Source organism: Ovis canadensis, chromosome 2 (genome assembly GCF_042477335.2).
Source record: "Ovis canadensis isolate MfBH-ARS-UI-01 breed Bighorn chromosome 2, ARS-UI_OviCan_v2, whole genome shotgun sequence".
Classification (NCBI taxonomy): Eukaryota; Metazoa; Chordata; class Mammalia; order Artiodactyla; family Bovidae; genus Ovis; species Ovis canadensis.
In genome coordinates, this window is record NC_091246.1 from 106461322 (window position 1) to 106479195 (window position 17874).

General features: G+C 36.8%; 1 protein-coding gene across 2 annotated transcripts in view; it reads left to right on the forward strand.

Moving 5' to 3' along the window:
* The window catches only part of GLRA3 (glycine receptor alpha 3), a 183074-nt gene that overhangs the window by 41118 nt on the left and 124082 nt on the right, over positions 1-17874 (forward strand). For both annotated transcript variants that reach the window (XM_070292284.1, XM_069579441.1), the window contains exon 3: positions 6161-6228. In XM_070292284.1, the coding sequence (XP_070148385.1) occupies positions 6161-6228 (68 nt within the window). The remainder of the gene's footprint in view (positions 1-6160; positions 6229-17874) is intronic.

Here is a 17874-nt window from a genome sequence, read left to right on the forward strand (position 1 = left end):
TTGATTAACTGGCTAAGTGGATTCCTGATAGAATGTGTCCCTATATACACACATATACATGTAAATATTCACACACACACATGTTAATTTACATCTGTGTATTTATATCTCTATCTATTGAAAACCATGTGTTCTCGCTGATAGCTATACTACCATACATTTATTCTAGTTTTTGAATTTCCATGCTTTAACTCCTTCATTTGACAGTAAGGCTCCCATTATTTTCTTTCTTTCTTTTTTTTTTTTGTTTTATTTATTTATTTTTATTTTATTTTTTTTAATTTTTTATTTTTTTTAAATTTTAATATCTTTAATTCTTACATGCGTTCCCAAACATGAACCCCCCTCCCACCTCCCTCCCCATAAAATCTCTCTGGGTCATCCCCATGCACCAGCCCCAAGCATGCTGCATCCTGCGTCAGACATAGACTGGCGATTAAATTCTTACATGATAGTATACATGTTAGAATGTCATCTTTCTTTATTTTAATGCACTGGATCTTGGTTGTGGCGTGTGGACTCTTAGTTGCAGTATGTGAGACCTAGTTTCCTGACCAGGGATTAAACCTGGGCCCCCTACATTGGGAGCGTGGAGTGTTAGCCACCGGACCACCTGGGAAGTCTTGACTCCCATTGTCTTTAATATGATTACATGTTTGATCAGTATATAACGAATCTCCTTTGTCTGTTGCCACTCCCTCTCCTGCCTGAGAGTCCTGTTCAGATGGTTACTCCCCTTGCCAGGATGCCCCCATGTGGACACGCTCCTCACCCTTCTCTGGTTCTAATATCCCACACCTGGCTGCCTCATTCAGGCTTCAACACCCAGTGCTGTGAAATCCTCCTCACCCTGCTCTAGCTGACCACACTCCCCGCAGCCATCCCCAACTTGAAGCCTATTGTGCACTGCCCAAGTGAATGGCTTTTGGCTACATTTTTTCAGGAATAAAAGGTAAGGGGAAGAATAAATGGAATCCAGGCCATCCTTTTCAAACCTTTTTTCTAGTATCTGAAACATAATTGAAAATATGGATTTAAAGTCATCAAATATTCTTTTGTCAATCAAAATAAAATATCTTTCCTCATGACATGACTATTATATATATAATAAAAACAAACATAAAAACAAAATCTAAACAGATTTTTAAAAAATTTAATCTTTTGATTGCTTTCTTATATCTTTAATAAGGGTGAGACTTTAATGCAACATTATATTAAAAATTTTTAGAGTCATTTTCATGAACACTTGGATTTTTTGTGTGTGTGTCTATTTGTTTGCTCTGTATCTGCCTGGTGAACAATTTTTCCCCAACATGAATCACAATAATGTAACTGCCAAGGCTTTGCTTTGTACTTTGCCATTTTGCCTTGGTCCACCTCTGAGCTTAAAAGCCACATTCTATTTAAGAAACATCTAAAAGAAAACATGCTGCTGAAAACATCTGCAGCTACTGTCATTTGCTTTTCAGGCCAGTGATGGCTAATGTAGTGAACAGTTTTAAAGCGCAACTTGCCATATAGCAGTTATTTGTTCTGTTGCTAAACATACAGGTATATCAGATGGATGTAATAGCTTTTGCTTTGGCACAGAAGTAACAAATTGACCAACAACTGCTAAACAGGTGCTGTCTGTAATGGCAATAGAAGTTCTACAGTCTTCTCTGAGCATCATTTTCTATACAACATTTTAATGCTGTATATATAATCAGTTCAGTTCAGTTGTTCAGTTGTGTCCAACTCTTTTGTGACCCCATGGACTGGGGCACACCAGCCTTCCCTGTCCTTCACCAGCTCCTGGAGCTTGCTCAAACTCATATCCATCAAATCGGTGATGCCATCAAACCATCTCATCCTCTGTTGTCCCCTTCTCCTCCTGCCTTCAATCTTTCTCAACATCAGGGTCTTTTCCAGTGAGTCAGTTCATAGCATCAGATGGCCAAAGTATTGGAGTTTCAGCTTCAGCATCAGTCCTTCCAATATATAATAACAGTGAAGGTAAAAAGACTTCTCCATGACCTGCCATGATCTGACATGGACCAGAAGCTTAACATGTAGAATATCTGCTTTATAAATATTATGGTAGTGTATCTATCTTGTTCTTGGTAACCTATCTCCATTGTCACTATCCTTGGTCAGGGTCATTCTATTTCCCATCTGAACAGTTACAATAAATCCCTGTTTTTTTCTGTCTCTAAGCTTTTGCTATCCATTCAACCATTCTCCATGTTGTATTGGTTTACTTCACTCTCATGATAAAGAATCTTGTAATGACTCCTTCATGTTCACGAAGTAAATTACAAAATAATGTGATTTTACTTTGTAGAATTTCTATGATCTAGCCTGAGACTATCTTTAGAAACAATAGACATTTTTTTCACATTGCTTCAATCTTATTTTTTAAATTAAAAAATTAATTCTATTATGGATATGTATTTCAGGCATATGCATATATACATATCATGTGGATATATATATGTATATCTTTCAAGGGAGTGCTCTATTTTTGAAATTAAGATTTGGTGCCCGAATCCCTTCACCTTTCTTTCTGCTGAAGAAGAGAACACATAACAAATAAGCAGTAAAAATAGAAACCAGATCTGCTCTTTTGTATGTACTAATAACCAGGGGAGGAACACGTCTGATAACTGATGGACTGGACAATAAAGCTTAGACATGAAAGCACTGGGATTTACTTTACTACACATCAAACTGAGCTTTTGAAGCCAGGTTGCCTTTCTGTTGTTAAGAAGATGTTATTGCATCTGGTGGGAGGCATATTGGAGAAGCAAGACCTAGAGTCTTGTTCATTCGATGTGAGGCATCATGCTCCCAACTGTTAGGGCCAGTCCTCAGTACCCGCTTCCCCTACGAGTGATCATGGCTCTTCTGTGGAAACATGCTATTTTAGAGAGAAAACGAATGTACCCCAGGAGCACTCCTCCCAGCACAGTGCTTAATACTGTTCCTTTCAGAGTTTTTCTGGAGTCATTAGGTGGTACTGAATAGCGCCTGGTCCCAAGGAATGCATCAGAACAGACTTTATTAACTTAAGGTTACTGAAGCCTACACTGAATTTTCAACTAATCCAGTTTTTCACCAATTTTACCTACAATTCTATGCATAATAATTAACCTAAAGGGTGAGACCAAATAAATAAATAAATAAAGCCCCTGGTCCTTGCTAAGTTAAAATAAGAAAATTGTCTTCCCACTGTGTTATTTATTCCAATTTCAGCCAAAGAGATTGCAGTCAGATTGGGCTGACAGTTCTGTAACAGCAGTTACAGAAGTTACATCCAATGTGGATGTTCCTGAAGCCGCATTTTATTGGAAGGTGAATTAACCCAGTACGAAAACATTTGTGTTTTCCTTCTTCCAATGGATTTGAGTCAATAAAGCACAACAGAATTTATCTTAAGTAAAAGGGTATCCCCCAGATTCACATTGCTGTCACCAGCAAAGGAAAATAGCAGAGTTTTAGAGTTCTCAAGAGAAAAAGAGAATAGCTTAGCTTCCTTGGTGGCTCAGAGAGTAAAGAATCTGCCTTCAATGTAGGAAATGCAGGTTTGATCCCTGGGTCAGGAAGACCCCCTGGAGAAGGAAATGGCAACCCACTCCAGTATTCTTGATTGGAGAATCCCATAAGTGGAGGAGCCTGGAAGGCTACAATCCATGGGGTTGCAAAGAGTCAGACACAACTGAACAACTAACACTTAGAAAGTATCAAAGATTGGTTTTTAGCTTTTCAAGATTTCAGTCAGCCGGTGCATAAAGCAGAGACATTACTTTGCCAAAAATGTCCATCTAGTCAAGGCTATGGTTTTTCCAGTAGTCATGTATGGATGTAAGAGTTGGACTATAAAGAAAGCTGAGTACTGAAGAATTGATGCTTTTGAACTGTGTTGGAGAAGACTCTTGAGAGTCCCTTGCCTGCAAGGAGATCCAACTAGTCCATCCCAAAGGAGATCAGTCCTGAATATTCATTGGAAGGACTGATGTTGAAGCTGAAACTCCAATACTTTGGCCACCTGATGTGAAGAGCTGACTCATTTGAAAAAATCTTGATGCTGGGAAAGATTGAAGGTGGAAGGAGAAGGGGACGACAGAGGATGAGATGTCTGGATGGCATCACTGACTCAATGGATATGAGTTTGAGCAAGCTCTGGGAGCTGGTGATGAACAGGGAGGCCTGGCTTACTGCCGTCCATGGGGTCGCAAAGAGCTCAGACTGAGCGACTAAACTGTAACTGTAACTGTGTATATATTTTAGAGTTTACCACCACTTACATTAAGTAAAATACATATATACATATTTAACTATATATATGTATCTTCTAACCATTAATTGTGACTTCATATGTCTCTTATGATGGGATAAAGTGACCATGGAATAAAATATCTGTGCTTTTTCTTCCCTTTAGTCAGTTCAGTCGCTCAGTCATGTCCGACTCTTTGCGACCCCTTGGACATTAAGCTTCCCTGTCCATTATCAGCTCCTGGAGTTTGCTCAAACTCATGTCCATTGAGTCAGTGATGCCATTCAACCATCTCATCCTCTGTCATCCCCTTCTCCTCCTGCCCTCAATGTTTCCCAGTATCTTTCCCAGTCAGTTCGTTGCATCAGGTGGCCAAAGTATTGGAGTTTCAGCTTCAACATGAGTCCTTCCAAAGAATATTCAGGACTGATTTCCTTTAGGATGGACTGGTTGGATCTCCTTGCAGTCCAAAGGACTCTCAAGAGTCTTCTCCAACACCACAGTTCAAAAGCATCAGTTCTTGGTGCTCAGCTTTCTTTATAGTCCAACTCTCACATCCATACATGACTACCGGAAAAACCATAGCGGTTACTAGATGGACCTTTGTCAGCAAAATAACAGAAGACTTTTGTCTGCTTTTTAATATGTTGTCTAGATTGGTCATAGCTTTTCTTCCAAGGAGCAATCATTTTTTAATTTCCTGACTGAAGTCACCATCTGCAGTGATTTTTGGAGCCCCCCAAAGTAGAGTCTCTCAGTTTCCATTATCTCCTATAGGAGGATGATGGGAGAGCATGAATGACTGTTATGCTCCAGGACAATAAATCTAGAATGGAGGAAGCTTGAAGGAAGAGAGAGTTAACAGAATATGTGATGAGTCTGATATGGAAACACAGTTTAGACATTTCAGAACTTGTGGATAATCTGATGATACATATGGAAGAAACTATATGAAGCACATAAAACAATTATCCACCTCAGGAACATGTTTTGCAGAAAAGAAACAGTGATCATAGAATATTATATGGTTAGTTGGGATACTATTTACCTTGTCAGAATAATGTAAAACTGGAGACTTCCCTGGTGGTCCAGTGGCTAAGACTCCATGTTCCCACTACAGGGGCCCCAGGTTTGATACCTAGTCAGGGAACTAGGTCCCACATTGTTGTTCGATGGTCCAGTCATGTCTGATTCTTTGTGATTCCATGAACTGCAGCATGCCATGCCTCTTTGTCCCTCACCATCTCACACAGTTTGCCCAAGTTTGTGTCCATTGCATCAGAGATGCCACCAGCCATCTCATCCTCTGACACCCTCTTCTCCTTCTGCCCTCAATCTTTCCCAGCATCAGGGACTTTTCCGATGAGTCACCTGTTCATATCAAATGAACAAACTACTGGAGTTTCAACTTCATCATCAGTCCTTCCAACTAAATTTAGGGTGGATTTCCCTTAAGATTGGTTTGATCTTTTTGCTGCCCAAGAGTCTCTCAGGAGTCTTCTCCAGCACCACAGTTTGAAGGCATCAGTTCTTCAGCTGTCCGCCTTCTTTACAGTCCAGCTCTCACAACTGATTGAGAGACTCAATTATGTTTATGTGAAAATAAACTAGCAAAAGAAATTTTTGGTTAGGTATCAGTTTTGGTGATTTTATATGACTAGCTTAGACAAGATGAACTGAATTATTTTAACTCCTATCACACAATATTTCAGTGTTTTTTGTTTATATAGCTATCAAGCCTAATAACAAGGCTTATATAATATCAAGCCTAATAACAAAGTTTGTAGCCAGATAATGAAATGCTTTGAATTCTTTTTTTAAAATGACATATCAGATACATGGAATTATTTGAAAATATTTTAGATAAGCATCCAATCAGCACTTCTGTTTTAATCTCTCTTTCAGGCCCTGCAGTTAACGTCACATGCAACATATTCATAAACAGCTTTGGTTCTATTGCTGAGACAACAATGGTAGGTAGGCCTGTTGACTTTATAACGAATTGCACACTGGAGTAATTTATAATAATGTTCATGTCAATTTTTTTCTGCTAATGTTATGTAATTTAAAGCTAAAATTCATATAATGAAATTTTAAAGGATACAATTGATTGTATAATTAAATTACAATCAAGGCAGGTAATAATGTTTCATTTAGAGATGATATATTAGAGAATAAATGTAAGTGAAAACACAATTGATCTCTCCCATTTCAGTAACTATTAGATCTCACATTAAAACTAAAATTTAAAAAAAAACTAAAATTTTACCATATGAATTATTCATTTGCAATGCTCTTTAATAAGCAGAAATAAGCATAGGAGTAAATAATGTCATGTTTAATTATTCTGTATACTTAAGTGTGTTTAAAATGTTATTTTAAGTATTTTGATTACTTTTCTAAATGAATATGGTATCTGCTTAAATATCGTAAATATTTTGCAATTTGTGGTGTGTGCTTTAATTTAACTAAACACACTGAACTGAGACTTCATTACTGCTTAATTGAGAACTTAATCAAGTTATTAAAGCCCAACAGATTATCATTCCAAGCCCAGCTTATTCTGATTTGGATTTTGTAACTTTTTGTAAAGATCATGGTGTGTCTTTTCTTTGTCCTATAGTTTTCATTGTGCATTTTAGGGAAAATGAAAATGCAGAGATAGACTCATGAACCACTGAATATCTGTTAAGATTATCAGGGACATTTTTAAAAATTGAAACTATGTATTGTGCTTCTTAATTTACCTAGTTATACTTCATTCCTAAATTTAGCAAATATAATCCAAATTAATTTTCAGAGTTGCTTTTAGCTAAAATATGATATGAAGAACTTAAAGATTTATTAGCTAAAACCATTATTAAGAGAATTATTCTTATTTTACGTGTATCAGAATGACTTGATAGCAACTTTTCTAAGGAAAAATAATCTAATATGTAAATTATTTTATGGGGAGCTGTGTGGAGTTGTGTGTGTGGACATCCGTGTATATATGTGTATATAGAAGATCTTTCTCAACAGGAAGAGATTTTATTTAGGCACCACTTTTAAAAATGCTGTTTTGCTCATGTATACATTTAGCCATTTAGCACCATCTCTGTGGTTCTATTAAAACTCAATACAGTGTAATTACAGTAAAAGCATCACTGGAAAAGAACTGAATTCATTTTGGGGAAATTGCATAGAATTATCTTCATTGGACTATATAAGTTAACTCTTAGGTATGTACATATGTGTAAACACAGAGAAAATTATATTATTTGCTTGTAAAAGCGTACTGTGGTTCTGGTGTTATTTTGACCCTGAAGTCACTATAATCCTGTTTCAGAAGTTGACCTATTATGGATTCTTATTGAATGCGTGGCCCTGATTTATAATCCTGTATTTGTCCATACCCAGTTCAAATCATATTCATAGATAAAGGAAACGCTACTGATTTTTTTTTTCTAACTAGACTTTCCAAATTATATTTCTAGCCCTGGCGACTTTCTCATTTTAATTGCTATTATCCAACACTGTGTCATCCTGAAAGCTTGGACATATGTTTATACTTTATCTTTTGCAAGATCACTTCAGCAAAACAGTTTCAACAGCAATAGTTGGAAAGGTTTCTAGCCCGACTTGTTTTTGTGGGATGGAGTAAGGGATTTGGAAAAAAGAGAGAACATGGCCAGATTTCCTCATTAAAACCTCAAAAACTGTCATGTTCCTGAAGGTCTCTGCTTTTTATGACATAATTCATCAGTCTACCACCAAGTGGTTATAACACAAACTGCGTAGGATGACTGTACCTGCTAAATTTCTTACCCTTGATAATTTTAGGCAGATTTCTTTGCAGAATACTACTATACCCAAAGCTTTAAAAATATTACAAATACACCTTCTTAGGGACATTCAGTTTTATTTCCCTTCTCCAGTGTAGAAATCCTGTCCATTCCTTCATCTTCTATCATAATGTATCACTTTCAAATTATTTTTAGCATCTATCATCTTCCTCTTCAGTTATGAGCAGCATCAGTGAATACTAGTGAAACATCCTAGAGGTAAAATATAAAATTAACTAAGTCCACCTTAGTATCTTTCCCTTTAGTCTCCAAGACCCCTGAATCATGTGACATTATTTTTATCCGCATAATCAGATTAGTATTTTTTAAAAAATTAATGGCATTAAATATAGTATCTGAAATATGGTGTCTGTCTATACAGGCATAGAAAGAAATTAGAACTTGTTGTTATATCTTTTACTTTAAAATCATAAACTATTTTGCTACCCCTAATTACTTTGATGTATTAATTGCATCATTTCCAACATCGCTGATTTGCAACTAAACTTTATTCCATTGCTTTACTTGCCATAATATTAACTTATTTTTACTCGTTCATCCAGTTTTACTCAACATTCACATTTTTTATAAAAATGTGCTTTCCTTTTGTTCTTACAGTAAATAACTGAATTCAACTAAGACAATGTATTACATTCAAAGGATGGAATTTCAAATGACCTATAATTGTTAATGGATATCTTTGCATCTGAGAATTCATATCTAAAATAAAACTAAATAATTCTCCCAATCTTTATGTCTTTGCTTAACAAAGACCTTAACCATGCTCAGTGTTTTTACCAACCAACTAGATGAAGCTCCCTTCTCTGATCTAGTCTCTAACCTATTGTATCTCTCCCCATTTAAGAATAAACATTAGTCCATTTGAGGTAATGATTTGATTTTTGAGAAAATTTCTCTAGCTGATATTCTGCTTATTTAGCCTTTTTTTTTTTTTTTGGAAAATTAAGTTAATTCGAATCTTTAACTTATTTTGCATCTACTTCTTGCCCCAACTTCGTTTTTCTTAGTATTTATGTGCATTTCTTCCCAATAGCATAAGTTTAAACTTCTTTTTAACTGTGAAGTTCATCCTTTCCCAATGTTGATTCGTCTGAATAATACATTACCAATCATTCTCACTTGAGTATAATTTTATTATTCTTGAGATAGACTCATTGAAATTTTTCCATGTATGTAGTGGAAATACTGAAGTTCCTTATTTCCCTTCTGTTAGAGTCAGATGGGCTTCCCTGGTGGCTTGGCTGGTAAAGAATCCACCTGCAATATGGGAGACCTGGGTTCCATCCCTGGGTTGCTAAGATCCCTGGAGAAGGGAAAGGCTACCCACTCCAGTATTCTGGCCTGGAGAATTCCATGGACTGTATAGTTCATGGGGTCGCAGAGTCGGACACGACTGAGGAACTTTCACTTTTTCAGAGTCAGATGTCATTATATATAATGAGATTCTCTAAGGATTTGTTCAGCCTCTATTCTACCAAACTCACTTTCTTCTTCAGCAGGTAATGACTTAACAATTGTCAAAAACCATAGATCTTAAAAAAGATTAAATTAAAAATATAACTTGCTTACTATCATGAGTCATCCTTCCATTTTACAGCATGGCCTTGGTGAGAGAGGTGCATTTATCCTGTCTTTTAAAATGGTGGTGACAAGAGGGGCTCATAACTGTTTTTTTTTCAATTCCCCAAATAATAATTTATTCTGTATTTATAGTAATTGTTTTTATTGTTATGATGAGGTGAAGCTTAACATCTTTGCATTAAGTGCATGTTGGTAAGCACATTCCTGCAAACCTGTGATGAGTTGTGCATAAGGATTATATGCCAGGATGACAGCATTTGTAAGTTGGGCTTTTTAAAAAAAGCATGCCTCACATATAACTCTGCAGCAGTTTGGGTGTGTATATAGCATAGTATTTCAAAGTTGATATATTGGTATAACCGCCTATCTTCAGCAAACAGATGGCTCTCCATCTTGCCACACATATGTTGGAGAGAGAATTGCTCTGCTATGTGCCTTAAGTCAATATTTACTCAGTGAACTGTGGCTTTTCACAAGAGCCCATAGAATAAATTAATTTTACAAAATAAAAACAAAAAGGGTGAGGTGTTTGGTATAATGCTTTTTCAGATGCCTGTCTACAGAGACGTATAGTGGGACTGGGTGAAAGCGTCTGATGGTCTGCTGTGATCTCACCGAATGGTCGGACTGTACGCCTTTTCCATTTTCCACACAAATTATAGGTTCGCATTTTAGTTGCAATAGTAATCATGCAGATGTAGGTGTTACTTCAAATCACTGAATCATTAGATTCCTCAGAGAAATCTAAGCTAATATTGCATAAAAAATTGATAGTGTCATTTACGTGTTCTTAATGGAATCTTTAAAACTCCTACACTGTCTTTTTTCCTAAGTGTATTTTTATCAAATAAAGTTATGCACTTTTTGCATAGCTATTAATAACATAATAATGCTCATGCAACTGTCACCATCTTAAGAAACTAAACATTACAAAGACAAATTGAAATTGACTATGAACTCTTGCCCAAAGCGCATTTCTTTACCTTTCCAAAGAAAGCTTTGTTCCTGAATTTAATATTAAATTCATTCTGCATGACTGGATATGTCAATAGGATCGCCATACTGTAATACTCACATATAACTTCATTTTTTTGGTTCAAATGTATATTTTTTGAGATAATCCTTGTTTTTAGGCTTACACTACTATATTCACTTTCATCTGAGCAAATATTCCATAATGTAGTTATCTGTTTTACATCTGTTGGACTTTTTGATTGTTTGTAATGTTTTGCCTCTATAAAAAACTGTGCCTTCAAAATTATTGCATGTTATCTTCCAATATGCATATGTAGGATATTCTGCAGGGTGTGTGTGAGTGGTGTGTGTGAGTGTGTATACACTCAGTCACTCAGTCATGTCCAACTCTTTGTGACCCCATGGACTGTAGCCTGCCAGGCGCCTCTGTATATGGGATTTCCCAGGCAAGAATACTGGAGTGTGTTGCCATTTCCTTCTCCAGGGCATCTTCCCCACCCAGGGATTGAACCCGTGTCTCCAGCATTGGCAGGTGGATTTTTTACCACTGAGCCACCTGGGAAGCCCTCTTCTACAACGTATGTACCAATTGGGTACATACGCTCACCTAAGCTCACAAAGATATCTTCTTATATTTTCTCCTAAAAAGGCTTTTGCTTTCCTATGTAGGTTTGAATTCACTTGGAATTTTGTGCAGTATGATGTGCAGGAAGCATTAATTTTCATTTACTTCACAATTGAGTAATTATTTCCAATAATCCATAACTATACTTCTGTCATATATGTTCCTAAATTGAATGAGTCTGTTTCAAAGTTCTCAATTCTGTGCCAGTGACCAATTTGTCTATGCTTATCAATGTCATATTGTTTTTATTTTATATAGCGTTAAATTAGACTTGATATTTAATACCTCCTAAACACACCTTTGATTTGTACATCTTCCCTTCCAGTCTTTATGCTTTAAATCTCACTTCATTTTGCTCTCCTTCTCCTTTTCCTACTCATCCTCTCTCCATTTGTCCTCTTATCTTACTGTACTAATTCATAACTTACATATGATGCTAAAAAAATGGATGGAGATTAGACACCTTTGTCTTTTTTCTGATACCAGTTAGTTTGCATGTAACATTTCACAATGAAGAATAGTATTAATTTTAGGTTTCTCCTAAATGATCTTAATCACATTGAGGAAGTTTTTTCCCATTCCTTGGATGCTGAGGTTTTTTTCTTTAACTGTGAAGAAGCACTGAATTTTCTTCAGTACTACCTCAGCATTCATTTTTAAATGATTGCCTTCTCTCTTTTATTCTGTTAATATTATAGAATATATACAAATAAATTAATTGATTTTCAAACGGTATATCATCTTGTACTCCTTGGTTAAGTCCTACTTGATCACAATTGATTGTCCTTCTGTATATTGCTGGATTTAATTTTCTAACATCTGGTTTAAGATATTGAACTATGAATTTCTTTTTTCTACAGTGCCAAGAGAACAGTGTGGTAAAAATATTATGCTGTATTTCAGACAATTAGGAAGAGTTACTTCTTCTACTCTCTGAAATAGTTTGTGTAAAACCAGTGTTATTTCTTCTAGAAGTATTTAGTAAAATTCACCAAAAATGCTTCCTGGGTCAGTCATTTTATTTGTTGAAAGATTTTAAATGATAGATTTCATTCTTTGAACAAATATTGGACTATTTAGTTTTTCTATTGTATACAGTTTGAAAAAGTCTTGTTTTTCGAGGAATTTGTCCATTTCTTTACATCTTTCAAATTATTGACATAAACTTATTTACTACCTCAATCCTTTACAATGTTTTCATCTGAGGAATATTTATACTGCCTTCATTTTCATTCCTCTTAATGATAATTTGATTTTAGCTCCTTTTTCTTCATAAACTCACACATGGATTTTTATTCTGCAAGGCAAAGAATGCTCAAACTACCCCACAATTGCACTCATCTCATATGCTAGTGAAGTAATGCTCAAAATTCTCCAAGCCAGGCTTCAGCAATACATGAACCGTGAAATTCCAGATGTTCAAGCTGGTTTTAGAAAAGGCAGAGGAACCAGAGATCAAATTGCCAACATCTGCTGGATCATGGAAAAAGCAAGAGAGTTCCAGAAAAAACATCTATTTCTACTTTATTGACTATGCCAAAGCCTTTAACTGTGTGGATCACAATAAACTGTGGAAAATTCTGAAAGAGATGATAATACTAGACCACCTGACCTGCCTCTTGAGAAACCTGTATGCAAGTCAGGAAGCAACAGAACTGGACATGGAACAACAGACTGGTTCCAAATAGGAAAAGGAGCACGTCAAGGCTGTATATTGTCACCCTGCTTATATAACATATGCAGAGTACATCATGAGAAACGCTGGGCTGTAAGAAGCACAAGCTGGAATCAAGATTGCTGGGAGAAATATCGATAACCTCAGATATGCAGATGACACCACCCTTATGGCAGAAAGTGAAGAGAACTAAAGAGCCTCTTGATGAAAGTAAAAGGGGAAAGTGAAAAAGTTGGCTTAAAGCTCAACATTCAGAAAACTAAGATCATGGCATCCAGTCCCATCACTTCATGGCAAGTAGACGGGGAAACAGTGGCTGACATTATTATTTTGGGCTCCCAAATCACTGCAGATGGTGATTGCAGCCATGAAATTAAAAGATGCTTACTCATTCGAAGGAAAGTTATGACCAACCTAGACAGCATATTAAAAAGCAGAGACATTACTTTGCCAACAAAGGTCCATCTAGTCAAGGCTATGGTTTTTCCAGTGGTCATGTATGGATGTGAGAGTTGGACTATAAAGAAAGCTGAACACCAAAGAATTGAAGCTTTTGAACTGTGGTGTTGGAGAAGACTCTTGAGAGTCCCTTGGACTGCAGGAAGATCCAACCAGTCCATCCTAAAGGAGATCAGTCCTGGGTGTTCATTGGAAGGATTGATGTTGAAGCTGAAACTCCAATACTTTGGCTACCTTATGGGAAGAGCTGACCCATTTGAAAAGACCCTGATGCTGGGAAAGATTGAGGGCAGGAGGAGAAAGGGACGACAGAGGATGAGATGGTTGCATGGCATCACCAACTCAATGGATATGAGTTTGGGTAAACTCCAGCAGTTGGTGATGGACAGGGAGGCCTGGCGTGCTGCAGTTCATGGAGTCACAAAGAGTCAGACACGACTGAGCGACTGAACTGAACTGAAGGAATTTTCACTGCTTTCTAAATCTATGATTAAAGTTAATTTTCTGAGAATGCTGCTGCTAAAGTTGCTTCAGTCGTGTCCGACTCTGTGAGACCCCATAGACGGCAGCCTACCAGGCTCCCTCGTCCCTGGGATTTTCCAGGGAAGATCACTGGAGTGGGTTGCCATTCCCTTCTCCAATGCATGAAAGTGAAAAGTGAAAGTAACTCGCTCAGTCATGTCCGACTCTTAGTGACCCCATGGACTGCAGCCCACCAGGCATGCCCCTCCCATGGGATTTTCCAGGCAAGAGCACTGGAGCGGGTGCCATCGACTCCTAAGAACAATGCTACTCAAGTTTCATTCCTTCCTTTCTTCTGTCTGTGAAATCTATTACCTTGGATATTCTGTTCCTCATTCTTTCCATCAGTTTCTCTTTTTATTTCTGTGCTGCATATTTCCTGTCTTTAAAGATTACAATTAGTAAGTACATTACAAGGAATTCATGAGTCCCAAATAAGCTGTAATTTCATATCAGTCCATTTTAGATTCCTTCAGTACCAATAACTCAACAACTTACACAAAGAAAATGTATTCACACACTAAAATGTGATTGTTTTTAATGCTACTTTGTCTCTGTTAGAAAGTCATTTATCTCCTTGTACTGATTTATCAAATTGACTTCATTGACATCCTATATTTTATCTGCTTTACTTTTATGTTTTATTCATCTTTTCCTTCTTAATATTTTGTTTAAATCTATGGGCATTAAAATTTTTTGTTATTGATTATAGGCTATAGGAGCACAGTCCACTCTGATAAATTAATAATTATATCATTAATAACTAGATTAATCTTAGCACAAAGTAGCTCTTAAATATATTTTTGAATGTATATGTACACATATAAATGTCTTTGGGGTTTTACAGGCAAGAAACTAAATGGATAGCCATTCCCTTCTCCAGGGGATCTTTCTGACCAGGGATCGAATCCAGGCCTCCTGCTTTGCAGGCTGATTCTTTGCCATCTCAGCCATCAGTGAAGCCCCATATATATGTGTGTGTGTGTGTGTGTGTATAAATATATATATATATGTATATAGCCTATATATGTGTATACACACATATATATATGTATATAGCCTATATATGTGTATACACATATATAGGCTAACAAGAAGTATTGTTTCTAAAAAGAGAACTTTGCTATTGTGTACTTAACACAAGTGAATAAATTATTATTTTTTCCCTGTTTTGCAGTATGATCTGTTTTTACAGTCTGAGTCCTAGTCACCATCTTAAATTGGTGCTAAAGTTTCTAAAATAGAAGCTAAGTAACTATTGTACACAGTGCTGGCTCTTACTGCCCAAATGAACTTGATGTTTTAATTCACATCTTCCCATGGAATTTTATAATCTTTTCTCAAAATGTATTTTTTTAGCTGTATTGATAGATGAATTCATTAAGAATGCTAAAATACAGTGTGAGAAGTGAAGGGTTAATGCGGCCACAATAGGGAAAGTGGAGATGTGCTGCTTGCAAACAGCATGTTCTGCCAAGGAGACAGACACAGCCTTGAGATTAATGGTCGCTTGCAAATAAGGGAACATTCCCTTCTTGTGATAAGGGCTCTGGACAGACTCTGCAGTAAGCCGGAATTTCACTCCCTTTTGCTGTACGATAACATTTATGCACATGCCCTCTACTGAACAAGTTTGGTCATACAGTCTGGCATTCTGCCCAGGGTGGCTATATAAAAATAAACCGTGAGCTTGCTTGCTGGCGCAGTTCTTATCCCTCTGGCTAGAGTGTATGTCTCTTGTGTGCGTCTCGTATGCCTTGTATGCTCTGTGTCATTTCACTCGTAGTAACCAACAGAGAAGTTCTCTATGATAAGAAATAAGAGCTATTAAATAGTGCTTATGGTAATTGAAGAGTAATGTTTAAAAATAAAAAGTACCGGGATGCAATTATTTCAGGTATCAACTATGTTTCACAGTAATGTTTTCTTCGTGACACTAGGAATGAAGTGTGTATAATTTGAAAAGTCCATTTTTTCCTGTTTTTTTTTTTTGTAACCTTTCCCCAAATGAGTCAAGGGTCCTCTAATTTTTTTTGCCAAACAATTCAGTTATTGTAAAAGAAGTTATTTAATGAGTGCCATAATAGTGTTCAGTGACTAGTTCTATCTCATTCGTATCTATAAATTTAATAATCTGAATATAACATATAATTAGACAAATGCTATTTCACTTACTTTAAGAATAACCTGAAAGCATCCGGCTATCTTTTCCACAATGTGTCTGCTAATATCTTATCCTCACTGCCTTTTTTTTCTTACTTTGAGAGATGGGTAAAGCCTCAACAGACACAGCAGTGGTATTGGTCTGAAAGATTTTTAATTTCAAGCATGAGTAACCAGTGACTGGCAGCATGAATGTGTTCTGAACTCTCATTTATAAGCATGAATCAGAAACAGGCAATATTTATGGGAGAGGTTGCAGAAAGATAAGGTATCATGAAGGTTACACATCCTGGTGACCCCATAAAAATAAGAATAAATCTCTGCCTAATGTAGTCATCTACAAACCATACTTATAATTACTGTATCCCCCCAAAAGACAGTGTGCAATTCACCCAGGTAAATTTTTCTTATAAAGAATATCCCAAAGAATACAATTGTCCAGTTGTGCCACCATATTGTTAAAAGAAACACAAAGTTTGAAAGCATATTTTCAATTCTGTGGGGGGGAAGTGCCAAAGAGAAACTGATGCAAGAAAACAGAAAGAGTACTCTCTTCAGAGCGGGGAGTTGTCAGGCACATAATTCTGTAATTTCTCTCCTTCCTTTGAACATGTGTTCTTGTATTAATGGTTTCCTTTTACTGTGGTGGAGTAGATTGAAAGATTAATTATATTTTGTTTTGAAATATTTGGGTTGGGAAAAATGAAGAAGATTATAGGGGTAAATGTAGTATCAAAGACATATGTCACTTAATTTAACTCCCCTCTCTCTGCCTTCAGTTCAGTTCAGTTCAGTCACTCAGTTGTGTCTGACTTTTTGCGACCCCATGAATCACAGCATGCCAGGCCTCCCTGTCCATTACCGTCTCCCGGAGTCCACTCAGACTCGTGTCCATCGAGTCAGTGATGCCATCCAGCCATCTCATCCTCGGTTGTCCCCTTCTTCTCCTGCTCCCAATCCCTCCCAGCATCAAAGTCTTTTCCAGTGAGTCAACTCTTCGCATGAGGTGGCCAAAGTACTGGAGTTTCAGCTTTAGCATCATTCCTTCCAAAGAAATCCCAGGGCTGATCTCCTTCAGAATGGACTGGTTGGATCTCCTTGCAGTCCAAGGGACTCTCAAGAGTTTTCTCCAGCACCACAGTTCAAAGGCATCAATTCTTCGGCGCTCAGCCTTCTTCACAGTCCAACTCTCACATCCATACATGACTACTGGAAAAACCATAGCCTTGACTAGACGGACCTTAGTCGGCCAAGTAATGTCTCTGCTTTTGAATATGCTATCTAGGTTGGTCATAACTTTTCTTCCAAGGAGTAAGCGTCTTTTAATTTCATGGCTGCAATCACCATCTGCAGTGATTTTGGAGCCCCCCAAAATAAAGTCTGACACTGTTTCTACTGTTTCTTCATCTATTTCCCGTGGAGTGGTGGGACCAGATGCCATGATCTTCATTTTCTGAATGTTGAGCTTTAAGCCAACTTTTTCACTCTCCTCTTTTACTTTCATCAAGAGGCTTTTGATGAAAGTAACTGTAATGGAAAGTGACTGTTATTTGCACATGGTCCTCTCTAGTGGAGGACATTCTATAAAATGAATGTCTATAATTCTATAGAATTTACTGTCACAAGATCAATTAAGCACTTTTGTTGGCCACCTAACAAGACATAGAAATGATCCGAGTTCAAGAACAGTTCACAACAATGGTGTTCCTCTTCATGGCATTTATATTAAGAGGTTTAATGAACAAAATTGATCTTACAACATATAGCAACACTA